The 25,917-nt window shown below is 41.4% G+C and overlaps 1 protein-coding gene across 1 annotated transcript in view; it reads left to right on the top strand.

The window, feature by feature from the left end:
- The first annotated feature begins 3,585 nt into the window (after positions 1–3,585).
- Positions 3,586–25,917, top strand: part of DGAT2L6 (diacylglycerol O-acyltransferase 2 like 6) — a 34,967-nt gene continuing 12,635 nt past the window's right edge. Inside the window, exon 1 of the mRNA XM_059680486.1 lies at positions 3,586–3,748. Coding sequence (XP_059536469.1) covers positions 3,658–3,748 — 91 coding nt within the window. The 5' untranslated portion in view covers positions 3,586–3,657. The remainder of the gene's footprint in view (positions 3,749–25,917) is intronic.

Here is a 25,917-nt window from a genome sequence, read left to right as displayed (position 1 = left end):
TCCCCTTTGTCTTCTTTGTAATTCTCTGATGGCCCCAATCTTTTTTTTTTATTTTATTGATTTTTTACAGAGAGGAAGGGAGAGAGAGATAGAGAGCTAGAAACATCGATGAGAGAGAAATATCGATCAGCTGCCTCCTGCACATCTCCTACTGGGGATGTGCCCACAACCCTGGTACATGCCCTTGACCGGAATCGAACCTAGGACCTTTCAGTCCGCAGGCCGACGCTCTATCCACTGAGCCAAACCGGTTTCGGCGGCCCCAATCTTTATATTGATGATGTATGCGCTTCTTTCACTCTCTACCTGCCCCCATGACCAACCACACACACACAATTGCCAACCTAGAACAAAACTAGGCAGCCTAGAATAATACCTACTATTAATAGTAGGCCCACAATAGACATTTGGTGAATGAAAGGACTATGTTGCCTGGTGCCTGGCATTAAATAGATTCACCACAAATGCTTTTAATTGAGCTGTAGTTGCAACATCTGACCAAATGAGAGTATGTCAGAGGAGGAGAATCAGAAGAAAACACATTGTGGCAAAACCTCAGCTATCCAAAGCTTTCTGGAAATGACTCATTCTGAAGGCTGGGGGTGAACCTTTGAATACAGGAAGAAGAATTCTGGGACTGCTTTTTTTCTTTCTCAGCTCCCCTCACTTCCACCACTCCTCCTGAGCTCCCTGGTCCCCTTGACCTTCTTTCCCTTCCATTCTTGTCCTCTTTTTTTGTTAATCTCTTGGTCCCTAGAAGCTTCTTAGCCTCCCAGCTTAACCCAGACTCCCCATTCTTTCTGGTTTGGCAAACTAATTGCAGTTTACCCTGGATTTCTCTTTTGTGCCATTGTGAATCCTCAGCACCATATCTGCTCACTACAGCAGCCCCTGCTCCATAAAGCCTGCCCAGACCACCTTGGGCTAGTGGCTGCTTTTTACCTGCTCACTCGATGGTTCCCCATACCATTGAGTCTGGGCTTATGTCTACCTTGGACGCTGGACTGTGAGTTTCTTGAGGATTAGAATCACGTCAGCCCTAATTTTTTTGCGAATGGAATTGGCAGACCTTTTGTACTTTTTGGCCACCATTCCTTTGGTACTGCTTTCTCTGAGGCAGCTAAGTCTTTGCTTTCTGGTTGGTTGAATTGCCATTGGGACATATGAGTGCTGGCTGTTCAGGGTTTGTCTGCTGGCTTACTTCTCTTCTTCCTGCTTTTTGTATACTCCCTGGTACTTTACACTTGTCCATTTGGCTCAAGAGAACTGAAGCTCGCCTGGCCAGCATGGCTCAGCAGTTGAGCATCGACCTCTGAACCAGGAGGTCATGGTTCAATTCCTGGTCAGGGCACATGCCTTGGTTGCAGGCACAATTCCCAGTGTGGGATATGTAGGAGGCAGCTGTTCAATGATTCTCTCTCATTATTGATGTTTCTATCTCTCTCTTCTTCTCCTTCCTCTCTGCAATCAATACAAATATTTTTTTTTAAGAGAGAACTGCAGCTCGAATAGCACTCTCTGCTCAGTGGAGAAAAAGGTGGCCAATCGAGTCTGGGCCGAGCCCTGCCAGTCACTCTTACTCAAAGAACCAGGAGACCAGATCTTCTTCATTTGTTACACAAGCTTTTACTTCAGTGCCTACTTTGTATCAGGCCCTGAGCCACACGTTTGGGGGAACAGAAATAAAAATTGGTCTGTACTTGCCCTGCCTCTGGTGTCCTGTATAATCTTGAGTCCTTTCTAGGCCTCTTACATTTACCAATCTGAAAGTGAAGTGGGTAGAGGCCTGATCTGTAAGGCGACTTAGAGCTATCAACATTGGGGATCTTGTTTATCCTGAATACTCTAGCCCTCTTCACATCTGTGCTTTCTGTTAGAAGAGCTAGGCCTGACCCTCTTACCTTTCTTCCTCCTCCCCTGCAAATTCTGAGTAGACATGCTCCAATACATCTCATTGTGTATGTGGTCAAGTAGCCCCAAGAAGCAGCTTAAGAACTGCAGCTAGGGGAAAGTAAAAAAAAAAGGACGGAGAAAGGGGCAACATGTCAGGTGGCCATCTAGGGTACATTGAAGAATGAAAGCACTCCCCTGCCAAACATACCAAAAAAATAGTTGTCTAAGCCCAACTCTGAAGAGTAGTATTAGTCAGTCTAATCAGGAGGCCCAAGCCATAGTTGGGGGTTGGGAGGAGAGAAAGACAGAGTTCTGCTTACCTCCCTGGAGAAGGCTAAGGAATCAATATTTCCTTGCACTTGCAGGACACTTGATAGCATTTTTGTATTTGATTTTCCTAGTAACCCTTTTAATTACATTCAAAAGTGTTGTTTGTTTGTTTTTAACACCTTGTATACACAAGGCCTTACGCTGAGAATACTAGTCTTTTTTTTAGGACACAATTACAAATTCAAATGTATAGACATTTTCATGATTTTTGGTTTTTTTTGTTTAAAGTCTATCTCCTTCACTAGACTGTAAGTTCGGTGAAGACATGAATCATGTCCATCTTCTTCCCCACTGAACCCTCAGCACCAGAAATAGTGTGCAGCAAATAGCAGTCATTCAATAAATAATTAAAGGAAAAAAATGAATCCAGCAGTCTGGGACCTGGGGACAATCTTTAATTTTGCAAAGGCTGGTATGCAGGAGAAAGCCTCTTACCCTGGAACCTAGTAGATATTCAATAGATATTAATTGAACTAGACAAATTATAGTAACAGGAAACACTTACTTAATGCTTATTGTGTGCCAGGCCCTGTGCTAAGCACTTCATATTCATTCACTCATTTAATTCTCCGAATAACTCTATGAAGTAGATATTATTATTATTATTATTATTATTATTATTATTGCCATTTTACAGATGGGGAAACCAAGGCACAAAGGTTTACCAATTTGTAAGTGGCAGAGCTGATATTTGAATCCCAGCTATCTGACTCTGAAGTCCATGCCCCTAACCACTACACTGCCTCCCAACAGTGAATGGTCAAACTGAGATGTAGAAAGATGAGCAATTTCCAAAGGTGTCATAGGAAAAACATAGTGGAGCTAGGACTGGAACTTAGGTTTGCGCTCTGTGAAATGCTTTTCCCACTCTATCATATGGTGTCTGACCACTGATACAGAGACTCTGTGAATAGAGGCACAAAGAGGTATTTGAGAAGTATAGATATCCAAGCAGAAATATACCCCTCAGCAGGAGACAGGAGGAGGCAAAGAGTAGCTACTAGGGCAGAAACAAATGTGGTCCCTAGGTCCCCTTTCTTAAGCAGTGAACGGTAGCAGGTTGCTTTTAGAGGTCCTATTTGAGGCCTAAGCCATTCTTTTTTCTGCACAAATTTATCAGGGACTCCCTCCTCACACACACATAGCTAGAACCACCCCAAGGCCATTTCTGCCTCATTGCAACTGAGCACCCATGGAGAAAGGATATATGTATATTAGGGAGATTAGCTCGTAGGATCTGAAATCTGATGTGTGTAGGAAGTTGGGGCGGGGCAGAGAAACAGAGAAGACTGGAGGAAAGTTTAGGTCAACCCTAAAATCTCGAGCAGCTAAAGGGACTCTCTGATAACAGATTAAAGCAAAGCACCTGTAAGCACCTCAGCTTTAGAGGTGCTGGCCTTCCGTTTGGGCTTCTTGCCACAACAGAACAGCACCATGGTCATGGCCTTCCTCTCCCGACAGAATCTTCAGGAGATCCTCCAAACCCTCTCAGTTCTGCAGTGGCTCCCAGTCTACATATTTTTAGGTGAGTGAACCCCAAGAGCTAGAGAACACATGGAAACAGGCTAAGAAAGAGGCCAGGAATCCACAAATGAAGAGGGCTCCAAAGAGATCATTTGGTTGGTGCTCTCCCTCTGAGAAGGACTGTGCCTCCTCACTCAAGATATGGCTACTGTTGAGTTCACTGGATTTCTCTCCTCCCAACTGAGGGGTGTGAATGCCAGGAATGAGGCTGTAGTTGTTCTAGTTTAAAGATCACCGCAGCCTTCTCAAGACTGCCCCCTCTAGTTCAGAGTCAGATTCAGACTGGAGCAAAGGTGGTGGTGGCTTGCAGCATTGGTGTTAGTAAGTAGGTATAAGATGATTTCCTAATATAAGGTAATGGTGAGAGAATTCTGAAAAATCTCAGGGTTTCCTGAGTAACTCATTATACAGAATTTTGAGAAAAGGCCAATTGTTCAGTGGACTCTCAGTCAGAAAACCAGGACTTTGTGGCCAGCCAATTAAGGGGCAAGCTTGGAAATTGGACAGGGAGAAATGTCATCCTGAAGGATGAGACAAGAAGGAGGCAGCCTATTCCAATCCATAGACAGCTGGCTGTATGACCCCTTAGAGCAGAGGTTCTTAACCAGGATCTCGAATTGGGGGTTGGGCCACTTTGAATTTGGATGGAAAAAAATTGCCTCTTTATTTTCACTAATTTCAAATAGAATTGATGAGTGTAAGCAACAAACCACAGAAGTGTTAGCAGTACCTGTGAATGTGGTAGTAACAGACATCGCAGAGATGTGCAAATCATATGCCAGTTGCTGCAGACATTTCATTTATGCTCATGATTGTTTCAAAATTCTTATAGATATTTAAACTACCATTAGGTATGGTTATTTAATGCATAAATCAAGAAGCCCATGTCACTTTTTTGTAATGTTTTGATAACTGTGCTTTAATATGTTGAGTTTCCTTCGTAAATCTGTATTTTATTTTGTGCATTAAAATATTATTCAGAGAAGGTTCCATAGGCTTCACTGGACTGCCAAAGGGTCCCATCACCCCCCAAAGATGAAAACTTATTGAGCCTTATTGAAGTTAAATCAAGTCCATCAATGGCTTGGCTCTGGTAATAAGAGAAGGAAGCACTTTTTCTGTAAATGTATTTGTTTCTAGTGTTTCATATTTTCTTCTTCTTTTCCTTTGTATTCATCTTAACATCCTCAAAAAGACCCCTTTGATAAGTTCCAGCCCTTAGCTAGGAAAGTGAGGGGTACAGGAATGTCCTAGGAGACTTGGCATTGTGATGGCAGCCACCATTTCAAGTCTGGATCCCAGAAAGATGGGACAAAGAGAGCAGGAAGAGAAAGTCAAAAGAGAAAGAGCTGTGTGAGCTGGCCCTTTTAGGTGTGAGGTCTGTCCCACCACAGAAAGCTTTTGTATGGTATTTGACATAAGGGCCCAGATTGTTTCTGGCTCTTCTGGAGAGCCGTCCTCAAGAAAATGTTCTCACTTTTCTCCCAGAAAACGGTTTATTCTTTTTAAAAAAATTTTTTATTGATTAAGTTATTACATATGTGTCCTTATCCCCACATTATCCCCCCCCCCAATCATGCCCTCACCGTCCCTGTTGTCTGTGTCCATTGGTTAGGCCTATATGCTTGCATATAAGTCCTTTGGTTGATCTCTCCCCTTTACCCCCACCCTCCCCTACCTTCCCTCTGAGGTTTGACGGTCTGATCGATGCTTCTCTGTCTCTAGATCTGTTTTTGTTCATCAGTTTATGTTATTCATTATATTCCATAAATGAGTGAGATCATGTGACATTTATCTTTCTCTGACTGGCTTATTTCACTTAGCATAATGCCCTCCAGTTCCATCCATGCTATTGCAAATGGTAAGAACTCCTTCTTTTTTACCGCAGCGTAGTATTCCATTGTATAGATGTACCACAGTTTTTTTTGGTTTGTTTGTTTTTTTAAAATATATTTTATTGATTTTTTACAGAGAGGAAGGGAGAGGGATAGAGAGTTAGAAACATCAATGAGAGAGAAACATCGATCAGCTGCCTCTTGCACACCCCCTACTGGGGATGTACCCGCAACCAAGGTACATACCCTTGACGGGAATCGAACCTGGGACACTTCAGTCCGCAGGCGGATGCTCTATCCACTGAGCCAAACCGGTTAGGGCGTGTACCACAGTTTTTTAATCCACTCATCTACTGATGGGCACTTAGGCTGTTTCCAAATCATAGCTATGGTGAATTGTGCTGCTATGAACATAGGGGTGCATATATCCTTTCTAACTGGTGTTTCTAATTTCTTGGGATATATTCCTAGAAGTTGTATCACTGGGTCAAATGGGAGTTTCATTTTTAGTTTTTTGAGGGAACTCCATACTGTTCTCCACAGTGGCTGCACTGCATTCCCACCAGCAGTGCACAAGGGTTCCTTTTTCTCAGCAGTACTTGTTGTTTGTTGATTTATTGATGATAGCCATTCTGACAGGTGTGAGATGGTACCGCATTGTCGTTTTGATTTGCATCTCTCAGATGATTAGTGACTTTGAACATGTTTTCATATGTCTTTTGGCCTTTCTTCTGTCTTCTTTCGAAAAGTATCTATTTAGGTCCCTTGCCCATTTTTTCATTGGGTTGTTTATCTTCCTTTTGTTAACTTGTGTGAGCTCCCTGTAAATGTTGGAGATTAAACCCTTATCGGAGATAACATTTGCAAATACGTTCTCCCATGCAGTGGGCTTTCTTGTTGTTTTTTTGATGGTTTCCTTTGCTGTGCAAAAGCTTTTTATTTTGATGTAGTCCCATTTTTTATTTTCTCTTTAGTTTCCATTGCCCTAGGAGCAGTATCAGAAAAGAAATTCCTTCGGCATATGTTTGCGATTTCGCTGCCTGTGGATTCCTCTAGTATTTTTATGGTTTCCCGTCTTACGTTAAAGTCCTTTATCCATTTTGAGTTTATTTTTGTGTATGGTGTGAGTTGGTGGTCTAGTTTCATCTTTTTGCATGTATCTGTCCAATTTTCCCAACACCATTTATTGAAGAGACTGTCTTGACTCCATTGTATGCTCTTGCCGCCTTTGTCGAATATTAATTGGGCATAGTGGTTTGGGTCGATTTCTGGGTTCTCTATTCTATTCCATTGATCTATATGTCTGTTCTTGTGCCAGTATCAGGCACAATGACATTAAGTACATTCACAATGTTGTGCAACCATCACCACCATCCATCACTAGAACTTTTTCATCATGCAAACCTGAAACTCTGTACCCATTAAACAACAATCCCCATTCTTGCCTCCTCCTGGCCCCTGGCAACCAGCCTTCTAGTTTCTGTCTCTGTGAATTTGACTACACTGGTACTTCATATAAGTGGTCTCATACTGGTACACTATTTGTTCTTTTGTGACTGGCTTATTTCATTTAACATAATGCTTCAAGATTCATCCATGTTATAGTATGTGACAAGATTTCTTTCCTTTTTAACCCTAAATAATATTCCATTGTCTGTAAATATCACATTTTGTTTATCCATTCTTCTATAGATGGACGCTTGGGTTGCTACCATTTCTTGGCTATTGTGAATAGTGCTGCTGTGAACATGGGTGTTCAAATATCTTTGTGAGACATGATTTTAATTATTTTGGATATATACACAGAAGTGGAATTGCTGGGTCATACGGTAATTCCATTTACAATTTTTTTAAATGAGCAAATATTCAAGTTTAATTTTTCTAAGATATTTTCACTTACTAATTTTATTTTTATTTTTTTTAATTTATTGCTTAAAGTATTACAAAGGGTATTACATATGTGTCCATTTTTCCCCCCCGCCCTAGACAGTCCCCTAGCCTCCCCTATCCCCCAGTGTCTTATGTCCGTTGGTTATGCTCATATGCATGCATACAAGTCCTTTAGTTGATCTCTTACCCCCCTACCTCCTGCCCCCCAACCCTCCCCGGCCTTCCCGCTGCAGTTTGACAATCTGTTTGAGGCAGCTCTGCCTCTGTATCTATTATTGTTCAAAAGTTTATAATGGTCTCTATTATCCATGAATGAGTGAGATCATGTGGTATTTTTCCTTCATTGACTGGCTTATTTCACTTAGCATAATGCTCTCCAGTTCCATCCATGACGTTGCAAATGGTAAGAGTTCCTTCCTTTTTACAGCAGCATAGTATTCCATCATGTAGATGTACCACAGTTTTCTAATCCATTCATCTACTGATGGGCACTTAGGCTGTTTCCAGATCTTAGCTATGGTGAACTGTGCTGCTATGAACATAGGGGTGCATATATCCTTTCTGATTGGTGTTTCTGGTTTCTTGGGATATATTCCTAGAAGTGGGATCACAGGGTCAAATGGGAGTTCCATTTTCAGTTTTTTAAGGAAACTTCATACTGTCTTCCATAGTGGCTGCACCAGTCTGCATTCCCACCAGCAGTGCACAAGTGTTCCTTTTTCTCCGCATCCTCTCCAGCACTTGTTGTTTGTTGATTTGTTGATGATAGCCAGTCTGACAGGTGTGAGATGTTACCTCATTGTTGTTTTGATTTGCATCTCTCGGATGATTAGTGACTTTGAGCATGTTTTCATATGTCTCTTGGCTTTCTGAATGTCCTCTTTTGAAAGGTGTCTATTTAGGTCCTTTGCCCATTTTTTGATTGGATTATCTTCCTTTTGTTAAGTTGTATGAGTTCCCTATAAATTTTGGAGATTAGGCCCTTATCAGATATGACATTGACAAATATGTTTTCCCACACAGTGGGTTTTCTCGTTATTTTGTTGATGGTTTCTTTTGCTGTGCAGAAGCTTTATATTTTGATGTAGTCCCATTTGTTCATTTTTTCTTTAGTTTCAAGTGCCCCAGGAGCTGTATCAGTGAAGAAATTGCTTTGGCATATGTCTGAGATTTTGTTGCCTTTGGATTCTTCTAGAATTTTTATGGTTTCCTGTCGTACATTTAAGTCCTTTATCCATTTTGAGTTTATTTTTGTGTATGGTGTAAGTTGGTGGTCTAGTTTCATTTTCTTGCATATATCTGTCCAATTTTCCCAACACCATTTATTGAAGAGACTATCTTGGCTCCATTGTATGTTCTTGCCTCCTTTGTCAAATATTAATTGAGCATATTGGTTCGGGCCGACCATTTACAAATTTTTAAGAACTGCTATACTGTTTCCCATAGCAGCTGCACCATTTTTCATTCCCGCCAACAGTGCACAAGAGTTTGAATTTCTCCACATCCTTGCCAACACTTCTTTATTTTCTTTGTTATAGTAACCATCTTAATGAATGTGAGATGATATCTCCTTGTGGTTTTAATTTGCATTTTTCTAATGATCAGTGTTTTTTTTAATTAAATCTTTATTGTTCAGATTATTACAGTTGTTCCTCTTTTCCCCCCATAGTTCCCCTCCACTCGGTTCCCACCCACCCTCTGCCCTTATCCCGCCCCCACTGTCCTCATCCATAGGTGTATGATTTTTGTCCAGTCTGTTCCCCCACCCCCCACACCCCTTCCCCCCCCCCCGAGAATAGTCAGTCCACTCCCTTTCTATGCCCCTGATTCTATTATAATCACCAGTTCATTCTGTTCATCAGATTATTTATTCACTTGATTCTTAGATTCACTTGTTGATAGATGTGTATTTGTTTTTCATAATTTATAACTTTACCTTTTTCTTCTTCTTCCTCTTCTTAAAGGATACCTTTCAGCATTTCATATAATACTGGTTTGGTAGTGATGAACTCCTTTAGCTTTTTCTTATCTGTGAAGCTCTTTATCCGACTTTCAATTCTGAATGATAGCTTTGCTGGGTAAAGTAAACTAGGTTGTAGGTTCTTGCTATTCATCACTTTGAATATTTCTTGCCACTCCCTTCTGGCCTGCATAGTTTCTGTTGAGAAATCAGCTGACAGTCGTATGGGTACTCCCTTGTAGGTAACTGACTGTTTTTCTCTTGCTGCTTTTAAGATTCTCTCTTTGTCTTTTGCTCTTGGCATTTTAATTATGATGTGTCTTGGTGTGGTCCTCTTTGGATTCCTTTTGTTTGGGGTTCTCTGCGCTTCCTGGACTTATAAGTCTATTTCTTTCACCAGGTAGGGGAAGTTTTCTGTCATTATTTCTTCAAATAGGTTTTCAATATCTTGCTCTCTCTCTTCTTCTGGCACCCCCATAATTCGGATGTTGGTATGCTTGAAGTTGTCCCAGAGGCTCCTTACACTATCTTCATATTTTTGGATTCTTTTTTCTTTTTGTTTTTCCAGTTGGGTGTTTTCTGCTTCTTTGTATTTCAAATCTTTGACTTGATTCTTGCTATCTTCTAGTCTGCTGTTGGAACTCTGTATAATATTCTTTATTTCAGTCAGTGTATGCTTAATTTCTAGCTGGTCCTTGTTCATATCCTCGAGGGCCTCACTAGATTTCTTGAGGGTCTCACTAAATTTATTGGCGGTTTCTAGAAAATTCTTGAAAAACCTTAAAAGTGTGGTTTTGAACTCTATATCCAGTAGTTTGCTTTCCTCCATTCCTGTCATTTGTGACCTGTTTCTTTGTCTCCGCATTTTTTATGTTTCCCTGTGTTGATAGAGTGGGTTTCTGTGCTAGGTGTCCTATAGGGCCCAGTGGCTCAGCCTTCCCAATTACCTGAGGTGGACACTCTTGGTGCACCCCTTTGTGGGCTTTGTGCACAGTCTTGTTGTAGTTAAGCCTTGATTTTTGTAGGTATCACTGGGAGGAATTGACCTCCAGGCCAATTGGCTGTTAGAATCAGCTGTGTCTGCAGTGGGAGAACTTCTGTGCTGGAGACACCCTTCTGGGGCAAGACTTGCTTCAGTGGGGCTTTGGTGCTCACTGAGTCTGCCCCCTGAGTGTGTCCCTTATGGATCTGAGGAGTTGTAATATGGATGGTCCCACTCTGACCACTGGGTACACTGGCTCTTGGATCTCTAAGGAGGTGCTAATTTAGCCTCTACCTGAGGCTACCCAGCAGGAGCTATGGAGAGATCTGCAGATTCTTCTTCTTTGTTTGGGATTTCGAGGTGCCCAGATGAAGCCCAGCTGTGAAGCAATGCAATCTGCTGTAGGGCCTTGGGCCTTTTCTTGGATGTTCTGGGTCTCTCTGACCCAGGTGTAGTCTGTTAGGTAATTTTCAGATTGCAAAGGGCCAGGCCTTTCATATGCAAAAGCCTCTGTGCACAGCTTGGGTGGGGTGGGGTCTCAGGGAACCAACAGTGTGGAGCAAACAGCTATGGTTGATCCTCAGTCCTACCCTAAGAGGCCCGGAGTCTCAGTGTCCCGGTAATCGCTGCAAGCACCTCTGAGAAAAAGCTGCCCTTGAGGTCCAGTTTCTCCCCATATGAGTCTGGGTCCCCAAAGACTCACCCAGAACTGGAGTTCAGAGCAATCGGGAGCTTGAGACTCCTTCCTGATTAAAAAAGACAGCCGTGTCCTCAGTTGGCAGTCCTTTCCACGTGTGCCTCTGTACCTCTGCACTTTACTTCCGCACCTCCTCTGAGTCTTAGTGTGCTTTTCTCTTTCCTTCTAGTTGTAGAATTTCCACTCAACCAGTCTTCCTGTGGTTCTGGATGATATCCGTTTTGTCTTTTAGTTGTATTTTTGAAGTGGTTGTGCGAGGCAGCAATTTCCGGTGTTTACCTATGCCGCCATCTTGGCTTTTCCTCTCATTAATGATCAGTGTTTTTGATCATCTTTTCATATGCTTGTTGGTCATTTGTCTTGACTCTTTTCCAATTGATTATCTTTATCATTCCAATTATCTTCCTCTACTAGTTTAGGTATTATACATTCTGTTTCTATTCTTTTAGTAATTATGCTAGAAATTACAACATGAATCCTGAGTGTTGGAGGTTACCAAGGTAGCCATAGCATCTAACAGTTGTGATGTGCACAGAGGTACCTAAGAGATCCTCAAATCAGTTCAACAGTAATAGAGAAAATACTAATTATAAGACCTTGGCTGTCTATGCTACTAGTATTTAGTAACAAAGATAAACCAATCACTCATTCCACCATTGTTCACCATTGTTCATTTTATGTGTTAGTGCTGGACATATGCACAAGTCACTACAATGTAAGACAGACTGTGGTAAGTGAAAGAAAGAGCAACAGCAAACTGATATTAGGGTTTCAAAAAATAAATTATTACACTAAGTTGAGAGGATCAGGGAAGGCAGGAAAGGAAAGCAGTGTGGCATGATGAATAGGATGTGGGTTCTGGAGTTTGTCAGACTTGGATAAAACAATTCACTGTGTGACTTCAGACAAGTACTGTAACCCCTTTATACCTCAGTATCTCCATCCTCTAGCCTGGTCCACAGTAAATGCTCCATACAAAAAAAATTGTCCTTCCTCCATCCTCTCCTCCCTCCCTCCTCCCCTCCTTCCTCCCCGCCCTCCCTCTCTTACATTCTTCCTTCCTCCCTCTTTTCCCCTTTCCCTCCCTCCCTTCTTCCCTCTCCCTCTCTTCCTCCCTCCCTTCCTTCCTTCCTTCCTTCCTTCCTTCCTTCCTAATTTCTTTCTTCTTTCTCTTTCTCACCCTCTTTTCTTGATCCCTCTGTCTTGTTCAGAGCATCTCTCAGTGCTTCTCCTTCCCAACTGATGTTCAGAATCATGGCTAATTACTGAGCATTACTGGAAGTGATGGGCAAGGAAAAATGGAAAAGGGGAAGAAAAAGGCAAAGACATAAGAAGGAGGGAGGGAAGGAGTGAGAAGAAAGGAATTAAAAAACTGTTTGAGGGAGATGTGGAATACAAATACTCATGACCCTTAGGATTAGGCAACAGCCCTGGGAGCCCTCTGAAGGCCAGCTCCTATATAAAAGATGGCTTTCAATCTGTCTCCTCTTTTCTGGGCTTATATCACCATCTAAAATGATACAATATTCTCTTTCCTAGCCCTCTATTCTCTACTCTCCACCCTCTCCAATCTACTCCACTGCCTGCTCCCAGAAGAGTCTTTCAAAAGCATGTTTAATTATAGCCCTCTCTTGCTCAAAATAGTCAGTGGTTTCCCATTGCCTACTCGATGAAGCACACATGTGTTAGCTTGGACATTCAAGGCCCTCCTCCACTCTCTGGCTCCCTATACCAGCTCATCCTCCTACTCTTTCCCTGGAAGCTTGTCTTCCAGGCAATCTATTCACAAAACAAACACAAATGGTACTCTCCCACTGCTTCACCTCTGCTCTATTTCCTCCACTGGAAATGCCCTGATCACTCTTCATGGATTATCCATGGACAACCCCTCCTTTTAGATATTGCTTAAGTCACAGCTTCTCTGCAATGTTTCCCAGACAGCCCAAGACTACATCAACTCCGAAAGTCCAGAGTACTTTGTACAAACAGGTTGGGTAGCAGCCTTTATATTTGTGGTCCCCTTCTACCCAATAAACTCCATGAGAACAGGAACCAGCCATGTCTTGTCATTATTATATTTCTCATAATACCAGGCTTGACACTAAATTGACAATTCTTCCAGATTTCTGATTCCTCAGTAGAGACCTTTAAGTCCATCTCTTGTTCTTTTTTTTCTCTCCTGAACGTGTGTGTGTGCGCGCGCACGCGCCTGTCTTCTTTCTCTAGTTTCTTTTTTAAAAATTATTTTTCATAAATATACATTATTTATGTTTCTAGTTTCTGATACTACAAAACAGATCATTGTCTTGGAAGTCACACAGACCAGGTCTGCCACTTACTTGCTATGTGACCCTGTACAAGTAAGTCACTATTGTTTTCTATGTGACTTTGAGCAAGTCATTCACCCTCCACCATTGTAGAAACAGAGCATAATACCTGCCTTTGAAGACCATTCCAAAAATTAAAGAAGAAAGAAAATCCTTAATAGATATTCATTTTCTTTCCTTCTGTTATAGAAATTAGCATTAACTAGATATTAGAAAATTAGGCAAATAGAGACTTTGATATAGTGCCAGCATTCCCACAGGCCCCTTCAAAGCATTGTTCACTAATCCTTCTCCTTCACTCCATACATACAATCAATCACCAAACCATGAAAATTCTACCTCCATATTATCTTTCAAAATGGTTTGGTAAGTAGCAACCCATTTTAGGTTCCCATTGCCTCTCATCTAAATCATTGAAACTCTTAGCTTATCTCCCTGCCTACAATTTCTCTTGCTCCCACAGTTAGCCTAAAATACTTTCCTGATACACAGACATGATCATACCATACCTCTGCTTAATAACCTTTTCTGGTGTCTCATTCCCTTCAACAACAGGCCTAATCTACCCAGCTTCTTTCCCAGCTTCATCTCCTATTCCATGGCTTCCTGAGTTTGGAGGTTATGGTGTTACTCATGGGCTTTGGACTCATCTACCTCCAGGCCTTTGTTCATTTTTTTCCTTGTGCATGGAAGGCTCTTCCTTCACTAATCTATATGTAAAAATTCTATTCTTCTTCTAAAAATTCAACTTAAATCTTGCCTTCTACAAGAAGTCTTTCTTGATTCCCCAGTAATAAGGAATAGTCATTTCCTTAGGTTCCCGTAGAATGACATTTGAGCTCTGACTACATTGTTATTACTCTCTGGGATGTATTTGTTATTTATGGTTCAGTCTTCCCCACTAGACTGAATTTCTGGAAAGCAAGAAATTTATTTTCTACATGTGTTAATATGAGTTAACACACACATTGTACTTAAAATAGCTCTTGGCATATAATAAAGACTCAACAAACACTACACTCACTCCCCAAAGCTTGGACTGAAGGTACATGACCTCTCCCAACCTCAGCTTTTTTAAAAAAATATATATTTTATTGATTTTTTACAGGAAGAAGGGAGAGGGATAGAGAGTTAGAAACATCAATGAGAGAGAAACATCGATCAGCTGCCTCTTGCACACCCCCTAATGGGGATGTGCCCTCAACCAAGGTACATGCCCTTGACCGGAATCAAACCTGGGACCCTTCAGTCCACAGGCTGACGCTCTATCCACTGAGCCAAACCGGTTAGGGCCAAGCCTTGGCTTCTTCATATGTAAAACAGAGATGATAAAATTATCTACTCTCAGGGTCATGAGAGGATTAAATGAGATAATGTACATTAAGTGCTTCTTAATTTAAAATGCTGGGTCCATGGTATCAATGACTATACTTAAATTATTTTCATCATTTCCATATTTATTCTCTTCACCCTCTCCCCTCCAGTCCCCAATTCTGTCTGCATGGCCTCTAGCACAGAGATTTCACATGAGGTGTGCTCATTCAATGTTTGTGGAATGATTGGATTACCTTTGATTCCCACAGATTCTTAGATCTATAGTTAATTTGGATCCAAAAAGTAACTACAAAACCACAGAAATTCATCTTGGACACACCAGCCATGTTCTTAGATTTTTTAAGGCTTTGATTAGAATGGTGGGTCTTTGCTTTACACTGGAAATAACTGATTGCCTATAGCCTTATACACACATGCACAGCCTGGAACCTCAGAAGGCCTTTCCTTGTTAGGAATAAGGGCTTTGGTGGTTTCTCTTACTCTTAGTTTTCACCTACCCCTGGAGAATTTTGAAATCAAACTTCTACTAGTAGTACAATTTAATGTAACATTTTATCATGAGTCATCTTGCCCCTGCTTGGCACTGTGCTAATGGCTGTTTTCAAGAATCTTACTGTGTAGTAGGGAAAGGGCCATACATGTAAGCTACTAACTACATAAGCAGCAAAATCAAACAGGGCAAGTAGAAGTATAAGTAATGTGCTGTGGGTATGTGGAGGAGGAAACCCTTAATTCTGACGAGAGAAGCAGCAAACATATCACCAAAGAGGTATCATGTGAGCTAAGCCTTAAAGGTTGGGAGAATTTTGATAGGTAGAATGTTGGGGAGAGGGTAGTCAGAACAACAACAGCATTCCCAAAGGCATAAAGATGTGAAATTACATGGTGGGCTGAGGGAATAGGAGTAAACTAAGGTAGTTGAGCCCCTGTTTCCCATACTTCAGCCATTTACATCCCACCTTCTGGTTCTTTCAATGGCTGAATACCTCCTATGCTATTATTACTGAACATTTTTCCAAATTAGTTCATTTCTGTAACCTAAATTTATATATTTCAACAAGAAACTTTATATCACTGCCATGAATTCACTTTTATTCATTACATATTAAAATAACTTTTTATCCATACACCAACTCACATCATCTAGTGTCCTTTCAGTGGTATGGGACCACACTTTGAGGAATACTGGGATAAAGCATAAGGGGTGTGAATGAAGGTACTGAGAGATGAGGCTAGGAAAGTGGGGGAGAGGGGACGGTCCATAGAGAGCCTTAAATGCCAAGCTAACATGTTCAGACTTTATTCTGTCAGCAGTGGGAAAACATTGAAGGTTTCTGAGGAAGCAAAGGACATTATGACTGTGCTTTAAAAAATTATCTGACAGTAGCATGTAAAATGGACTGGAGAGGAAGAGACCAGCAGGCAAAGAGTAGACACACAACTGCATTCTAGACCAGAGGAGATCAAGTCCTGGACCAAAGAAGTAGCAATGGAGACAGAGGCAGGAGGGTGAATTGGAGAGTTTTGTTGTTGTTGTTGTTTTGTTTTTGGAAAGGGAGAGAAGTCAACAACAGCTCCAAAATATTGAAACTGAGATTTTTTTCCTGAGGTCTGAAAGATGAATAGCAATTAGTCAGGCAAAGAGCTGAGGAAAGAATCTTCTAGGTGAAAGGAACAACTTTCACAGAAGACCAGAGGCCTGAGAGCAGAATGAGTTGAAAGAACGGACAGAACAGGATGGTGGAATGCAGAGAATAAGGGGGTGGCTGGGGCTCCATCACGGAGGGCCTTTGAAACCAAGGTCATAAGACTGGACTTGATCCTAAGAGTCATGGGAAGCCATGTTAGTTGTTGAATTATTAAATCAGCATTTATTCCCACAGCTTATGATATCTATAGTTAATTTAGATCTACTAAGTAATCACAAAGCCACAGAAATGCCTCTGTTAAGCCAGCCATTTTTTATTATATGCTGCAGGGGGACAGACTCTGATTTTTATTCAGCTTGCTGCTGTGTCATGGCTCAAATGGAAGCACAAGGCCTACTTAGGAATAGTAGCAGTCATCTGGGAGATAGGTGATGGAGGTTTGGACCAGGTAGTAGCATGGAGGCAGAAAATAGGATAATTTGAAAGATGTTTGGAAGACAGAACTGACAGGAAGCAATAACAACAGCTTAATGGTTAAAGGTACAGTCTCTGGAATAAGACGCTTTGTGTTCTCAACTCTGGTTTCCCCACAAGCTAGCTATGTGACCTCAGGTGGTTATTTAACCTCTTTTAGCCTGAGTTACTCATCCACAAAATGAGAATTACTGTCCTAATGAGGTATGTATGAAGATTAAATAAAATATGCATGTAAAACAGTTTTACATAATGAGTATACAGTAAATTTTGGCTATTATTTTATGGGGAAAGTGAGCAAGTGAGATGAATCAGAGATGATTTGAAGAGAGGACACACTTAGATTCATATTGGTACCATCTTTAACTTAAGTTAGTAATCCTTTGTAATTTGAGGCTGTACAGGTTTAAGAAAGTACCAGAGATAAAGAGGTATAGTACATATGATAAAAGGGTCAATTTACCAAGAAGACATAGCTATCCTAACTGTATGCACCTAACAATAGAGCTTCAATATATATGAAACAACAACTGACAGAACTGAAAAGAAAAATAGACAAATCAGCAATGGTATTTGGAGACTTTCTCAAAAACTACAAACCAAAACCCACCCTAGATAAAATAGGTAATCTATAACTACTAATTAAATCAAATTAAATATTAATTATAGAAAGTTAAAAACTTTCCAAAACAGAAATCTGCAGGTGTAAATGGATTCAACCAAACAATTTAAAGAATATATATCACGGATTCTACACAATCTTATCCAGAAAATAGAGGAGGAAGGAACACTTGCCAACTCTCTTATGAGGCAAAACCGTGATAACAAGGCCAGACAAAAACAGTACACAAAAAACCTATAGACGACTATTCCTCATGAATATAAATGCAAAAATCCTCAACAAAAGGAATGCAAGTGTAAATACTTGAAAATTAATCAATGTAAACTATTAACTATCCAAGAAAGAAAAAACTCATGATTATATAAACTGATGTAGAAAAAGCAGTTGACAGACATCAACTTCAATCATGATAAACACTCTCAGTAAACTAGGAATAGGAGGAAACTTCCTAAACTTGATAAAGACCATCTACCAAAAAAACCAAACAAACCCTAGAGTTAACATTATTATAATGGTGAAAGACTTAAAGCTTTCTTCCTCAGATTGGGAGCAAAGCAAGATGTCCACTCCCACCATATACATTCAACATCACACTAGCAATGGCAATAGGGCAAGAAGAAAAAAATATATAGAAAAGCATGCAGATTGAAAAAAAATCTAAAACTGTCTTAATTCATAGATAATATGATTGTGTAGAAAATCCCAAGGAATTTACTAAAAACAAAAACAAAAAACCCTCCCAAGAACTAGCAAATCAGGTTAGCAAAATGACAGGATACAAGATCACATATAAAAAAGGAATCAGAAAAACCAATCAGAAAGGATATATGTACTCCTATGTTCACAGCAGAACAATTTACAATAGCTAAGATTTGGAAACAGCCTAAGAGCCCATCAGCTGATGAGCGTATTAGAAACCTGTGGTACATCTACACGATGGAATACTATGCTGCTGTAAAAAGAAAGAACTCATTCGCATCAGCATGGATGGGCCTGGAGAGCGTTATGCTAAGTGAAATAAGCCAGTCGGGAAAAGAGAAATATCACATGATCTCATGCATTTGTGGAATATAATAAACAACATAAACTGTTGAACAAAAATAGGTCCAGAGACACAGAAGCATCAAACAGACTGTCAAACCACAGAGGGAAGGCAGGGGAGGGTGTGTGTGTGGTGGGGGGGGGTAAGAGGACTTGTATGCAATGCATATAAGCATAACCAATGGACACAGACAGTAGGGGGTGAGGGCATGTATGCAATGCATATAAGCATAACCAATGGACACAGACAGTAGGGGGGTGAGGGCATGTGCTGGGGGGTGGGAGTGGCCAGGTAGAGGTCAATGCGGGGGTGGGGGAAGAAGACATATGTAATACTTCAAACAATAAAGAATTTAAACAATGGAGACAAAATTAACTATATTTCGATATACTAGCAGAGAACAATTGAAAATTTATAATAGAAACTTAAAAAACAATACCATTTCAATATTTCCAAAAAATGAAATATGTATGAATAGATTTAACAAAACCTTTACAGTATTTGTAGGCTGAAAACTATCAAATATTAATGAATACATTTAAAGACCTAAACAGTTAGAGATATACTGTGTTCATGGATTGGAAGACTCAGTATAGTAAAGATGTTAATTCTCCCCGAATTGATCTATAAATGTAATGCAATCCAAGTAAAAATCCCAGCAGAATGTATTAGATAAGAATTTTGCATAAATATTAAAATTTCCAAATCTAAATAGTACTGTGGGTGTTATAAGGGAAGAGAATGTCTTTGTTTTTAGAAAATACACACTTAGGCATTTAGGGGCAAAGTGTTGTCATCTTTGCAATGTACTCTCAAATACAAACATATATATTTCGATGCATTTATATTTAGAGATAATTCAAATGTAAAATGTTAACAAGAGGTAGATATAGGTGAAGGTTATATGGGATTTTATTAAAATACTACTGGCCCAGTGCACAAATTCATACACATTGAAAGGAAATTAATTAGAAGAAATATTTTAATATTGTTTGCCCTTTCTCTATAATAGAAGTGTCAACCAAAGTCACAATTGACAATGACTGATGGAAACACACATGTGATTGGAGTCAGTGAGAGCTTTATATGTATCATGCATGTACGAGTCAACTTAGCCTTTTATAGATATATAATAAACTTGCTTAATTAGACCTGCTTTCTGATGTAGCTAAACTTTTTCCAGCCCAATGAAGCATCCCAACTTCTCTTTCAGGTAATTGTCAGGAACACAGCAGTAAATATCAACACAAAGCAGATTATTATTGTAGATCATGCACGTCGAACAAAGGGTAAAATATTTAACTGCAGCAGTGTTTGACTATATTTTTCACAGTGAGAAAACCTGAAGTCATTTTCAAGGTCTATTTCTTACTTTTCAGTCAGGTCAAGTTTCTAAGCTTTCTAAATCTCCGTTTTCTAGCTAATGAAAAGAAAATAGGATTCCACTGAGTCTCCTATCTACCTACTCCAGGACTTCTGTGAGGATCAAATGAGATGAGGCATGGGAAACCACTTCATAGACATTTGGTTCCAGTGTAAAATGTTTACACCTGGCTATAAAGCAAGTCGTGTTCCTGGGCTGAAGAAACTCCAAGGAGGTTAGTTGCTAGCGAGAGGAAGCAGGGCATTGCTACGTGACATCATTACCCAGGCGGACACTTAGCATACTAGCCTTTTATATATATAGACTAGAGGCCTGGTGCATGAAATTTGTGCGGGGGGGGGGGTCCTTCAACCCGACCTGCACCCTCTCCAGTCCAGGACCCCTCAGGGGATGTCTGACTGCCATTTTAAGCCTGATCCCTCTCTCAATCCAGGATCACTGGCTCCTAACCACTTGCCTGCCTGCCTGCCTGACTGCCCTTAACCACCTCTGCCTGCCAGCCTGATTGCCCCCTAACTGCTCCCTGGCCATCCTGATCACCCACAACTGCCCTCTCCTGCCGGCCTAATTGCCCCTAACCACCTCTGCCTCGGCCCCCACAACCATGGCTTTTACGGAAGGACCTCTGGATGGACGTCCTGTCTAATTAGCATATTACCCTTTTATTAGTGTAGATTCTTGCAAATTTTCTATTGATCTAAAGTTTTTTCAAAAGAAAATGTTTGATTTAAAAACTCCTATCTGGAGTTTTTGTAGACATAGACAAAATTGATGTAGAAAAACAAAAGAACTACAACAGCTAAAAATTTTGAAAAATAATAAATTGGAAGAATCATACTATCTGATCTTAAAACAGTAAAACACTACAGTAATGAAGATAGTGATTATTAGTGAAGGGATAGACAGAATATAGAGTGCAGAAATAGATCCACATCAAAATGGCCAATTGATTATGTTTGAGCTTAAGATGATTTGCTTTATTGTGTCAAGCATACCTCTTAATTTTATTTTTTAATATATTTTTATTGATTTCAGAGAGAGGAAGGGAGAAATAGAAACATCAATGATGAGAGAGAGAATCATTGATCGGCTGCCTCCTGCATGCTCCTTAATGGGGATTGATCCCACAACCCAGGCATGTACCCTGACTGGTTCATAGGTAAAACACTCAACCACTGAGCCATGCCAGCCTGGCTTTATTATTTTATTTTACTGTATTTTTAAATTTTAAATAATTTAATTTTTTTTCAATTGTAGTTGACATACAATATTATATTAGTTTCAGGTGTACACCCCATGATTAGACATTTATATAACTTACAAAGTGATTATCCCAAAAAATCTAGTACCCATCTGACACCATACAGAGTTTTTAGAATACTAGAGGCCCAGTGCACTGGAGGGGGGTGGGTCTCTCAGCCCGGCCTGTGCCCTCTCACAGTCTGGGACCCCTCGGGGGATGTCCACCTGCTGGATTAGGCCAGATCCCCTGAAACTGGCTCTCCAACATTCCCCGAGGGGTCCCGGATTGCGAGAGGGTGCAGGCCAGGCCAAGGGACCCCACCAGTACACGATTGGGGTAGGGGAAAGACGCGGGAGGTTGGCCAGCCGGGGAGGGACCATAGGAGGGCTCCAGGGCATGTCTGGCCTGTCTCACCCAGTCCTGATCGACTGGGCCCCAGCAGCAAGCTAACCTACCGGTTGGACCATCTGCCCGCTGTTGATCAGTGCACGTCATAGAGACTGGTCGATTGTCTGCCCCTTGGTGGTCAGTGCATGTCATAGCGAGCAGTTGTGCGGCCTTAGCAGATCATTAGCATATTACACTTTGATTGGTTGAATGGCCGACCGATTGACTGGACACTTAGCATATTAGGCTTTTATTATATAGGATTACTGACTATATTTCCTATGCTGTATTTTATATCCCATGTAACTACCAATTTGTACTTAATCCCTTCACCTTTTTCACTCATCCCCCCAATACCCTCCCATCGGACCACTGTCAAAATGTTCTCTGTATAGCCCTGGCAGGTGTGGCTTAGTTGGTTAGACATTGTCCCATGCACTGAAAGGTTAAGGTTTGATTCCTGGTCATGTCACATGCCCAGGTTTCAGGCTCAATCCCTAGCAGAGGGCATGCAGGAGGCGGCTGATTGATGTTACTCTCTGACATCGATATTTCTCTCTCTCTCTCTCCCCCCATCATTCTAAAAGTCAATAAAAAATCTTTTTTTAAAATGTTCTTTGTGCCCTGGCCAGTTTTCTCAGTGGTTAGAGCATCGGCCTGTGGACCAAAGGGTCGTGGGTTTAATTCCCGGCCAAGGGCACATACCTAGGTTGCAGGTTCATCCCCAACCCTTGTTGTGGCATGTGTGGGAGGCAACCAATCAATGTGTGTCTCTCATGTCAATGTTTCTCTTTCTTTCTCTCCCCCTTTTCTCCCTCCTTTCCCCTCTCTCTAAACAACCAATGGAAAAAAATATCCTCAGGCGAGGGTTGTTTTTTTGTTTAAATGTTCTCTGTATCTATATGTCTGTTTCTGTTCTGCTTTTTCATTTATTTTGTTTTTTAAGATTAAAGTGTTGATAGATACGCATTTATTGCCATTTTATTGTTCATATTTTTAATCTCCTTTTCCTTCTTCTTCTTAAAGAAGACTCTAACATTTCATGTAATACTGGTTTGGTGGTGATGAACTCCTTTAGCTTTTCCTTATCTAGGAAGCTCTTTATCTGACCTTCAATTCTAAATGACAGCTTTGCTGGGTAGAGTAATCTTGTTTATAGGTCCTTGCTTTTCATCACTTTATTTCTTGCCAATTCTGTTTGGCCTGCAAAGTTTCTGCTGAGAAATCAACTGACAGTCTTATGGGAGCTTCCTTGCAGGAAACTAACTGCTTTTCTCTTGCTGCTTTTAAGATTCTCTCTTTGTCTTTAACCTTTGGCATTATAATCCTGATGTGTCTTGATGTGGGCTTCTTTGAGTTCATCTTGATTGGGACATTCTGCACTTCCTGGACTTGTATGTCTATTTCCTTCACCAGCTTAGTGAAATTTTCTGTTGTTTTTTCAAATTAGCTTTCAATTTCTTGTTCTCTCTCTTCTCCTTCCAGCACTCCATGATGTAAATGTTGGTACACTTGAAAATGTTCCAAAGGCTCCTTATACCATCTTCATTTTTTGATTTTTTTTTCTGTTCTGATTGGGTGGTTTTTGCTTCCTTATATTCCAAATCACTGATTTGATTCTTAGCTTAATCTACTCTACTGTTGATTCCCTGTAAGTCATTCAATCATTTCAGGTAGTGTATCCTTTATTTCTGACTGGTTCGTTTTATGTTTTCTATTTTCATTGTTATGTTTCCTATCTCTTTGTTGTTCTCACTACATTCATCTACTCTTCCCCTAAATTCATTGAGCATCTTTATAACCGGTGTCTTAAACTCTGTATCTAGTATATTGGTTGTCTCCATTTTGTTTAGTTTTTTTTCCTGAAGTTCTTTTCTGTTCTTTAATTTGGGTCATGTTTCTTTGCATCCTCATTTTGGCAGCCTCTGTGTTTGTTTCTGTGTATTAGGTAGAACCGCTATGTCTCCCAAGCTTGGTAGAGTGGTCTTGTGCAGTAGTTATACTGTAGATTCTAGTGGCACAGCCTCTCTGATCACCCAAGCTGGGCACTCTTGTTTCTCCCCTTACCCCATGTGGGCTGTGTACACCCTCCTGTTGTAGTGAGCATTGATTGCTGTTGGTACATCAATGGGAGGGATTTATCCATAGGCTGATCCACTGCAAGGACTGGCTGTACCACCATGGAAAATCAGCTATGCAGGGGCCTACCCCATGGAGTAAGACTTACTTCAGCAGGGCCTGGTTCCCGCTGAGTCCACCCCTTGAATGTGTAACTTGTGAAGGTGGTTGGGTGGTGCTTGGACATCGTCTGAAACTGTCCACCAGGTGTGCTGATTCTGGAGCCTCCCAGGAAGTTTAGGATAATGTCAGCTGCTGCTTGTGTTCTGCTCAGGGCCACCCGGCTTGAGCTACAAAGCAGTCTGCAGCTGCCTGCTACTTGTTCCGGGCTTGAAGATGGAGATGCCAAGTTACAAAACACAGCTAGCTGCTGCTAGTGCCAGGCCTGGGGGCAGTTAGCCAGAGGTATGGGGCAAGCTAAGGCCAGATGCTGCTTGTTTGAGAGCTTTTAGGAAAGTCTGAAGTGGGAACCAAGACAGGTCATTCATATGGTAAAGGCATTGGATAGAGCTTTGGTGGACTCACAAGTTGGGTGGGCTAGGGTCTCAGAGAATCAGCAGGGTTGGGCAAACAGTGATAGCCAGGTTGATGGAATCTAGATATGGTGCCCACCTGCTGGCTCTGTGGGGGAGATGGGGCATCACATCAAAGGAACAATGACCTCTGCCAGCACTTCTGTCTGGGAGAAAGCTGTCCCCCCAGCTCTCACCCCGATGCCAGACAGTTCTGTTCCTCCCATATGTCCCTGGTGCCTTTTGAGCTGCTTCCCCAGTGCTGGTGCCCACCTGCTGGCTCTGTGGGGGAGATGGGGCATCACATCAAAGGAACAATGACCTCTGCCAGCACTTCTGTCTGGGAGAAAGCTGTCCCCCCAGCTCTCACCCCGATGCCAGACAGTTCTGTTCCTCCCATATGTCCCTGGTGCCTTTTGAGCTGCTTCCCCAGTGCTGGAGCTCAGAGTGAGTGAGTCTAAATCTGTGAATGGGTCCTTTAAGAGAAATTGCCTGGGATTTCAGCAGCCTTCTATCTCACTCAGCCTCAATTTCCACTGGTTTTTAAAGCCAGAAGTTATGGGGACTTCTCTTCCCAGCACTAGAACCCTAGGCTTGGGGGCCTGATGTGGGACTGGGATTCCTCACTTCTCAGGGTGAACCTCTGTAGCCGAGATATCCCTCTTGATTTTTATCCACCACATGTGGGTGTGGGGCCATGTCTCTGCTCCTCCTACCAGTCTCAATGTGGCTTCTTCTTTATATTCCTAGATGTAGGACTTCTATGCAACTAGATTTCAGACAGTTTTGTTGTAGGCAGCAGGAAAAGCAATAGGAGTTAGACCTGTGTGGTCAGAATGGACCTGGGTTCAGCAATCTCAGAGCTTGAGTCCTAGCTAGGAAAGAATTCAGAGCCAAGATTCAAACTATAAGAGAAAATTTATTTATAAAATCACAGAACTGGAAAAAGAAATTCATAGAAGAAATAGGCTGAAGAAACAAATTATAAATTGGAGCGTGGGGTGAGGAAGGTAATGGTAGTGTATCTGGGGGTGGGGAGCAGGAGAGGGAAAGGGGCGGGAATGTTTCCAGGAGGGAGAGAGCACTGGGTACTCTGTCCTAAGGGTTTTCATAGTGGAGACTTTAGGGGTGGTCCAAGGGGAAGATCTCAATAGACTATTCAGCAGTTTTCCAGGTGTTTCCTTTCAGGGTCTAGGTCTCTACTGATTGACTGGATGGCACCAGAGGGGGGGGGGGGGCATTATCCAATGCAGCTGGTCCTGAGGTCAGCTGTGGCTGCTTTTGTTGCTTATCTGGGCTTGGAGATGAAATAAAACTGAGGCTTAGATGTTATCTCTAGGGAGGAAAAGTCAGGGGGTCCAAACCGCTTGACCATGGATATGCTAGGGGAGGAAAGGTCACCCTGGGTCAAGGTCCCACCCTACAATTGTCCTTTGCTAGGCACCTGGGGCTTTCCACCCTGGTGATCTTCGGTACCTGGCCCTTCCTCCTTGCTCTGCTCATGTCTGTCTAACTGTCTACCATAGTTTGAATGATAGTTGTTCTGTAGGTTAGTTGTAATTTTGATATGGTTATGGAAGGATGCAAGTACTGCATTTACCTATGTCAGTATCTTGACCGGAAGTCCTGGCCAATTCATTTTTGACAAAGATGCAAAGCAATTCAATGGAGGAAGGATAGTCTTTTTAACAAATGATGTTGAAACAATTGGAT

The sequence above is a fragment of the Myotis daubentonii genome, chromosome X, assembly GCF_963259705.1.
Source record: "Myotis daubentonii chromosome X, mMyoDau2.1, whole genome shotgun sequence".
NCBI lineage: Eukaryota > Metazoa > Chordata > Mammalia > Chiroptera > Vespertilionidae > Myotis > Myotis daubentonii.
The sequence above is the reverse complement of the archived record's forward strand: the minus strand, read 5'-3'. Positions and strand labels throughout refer to the sequence as shown.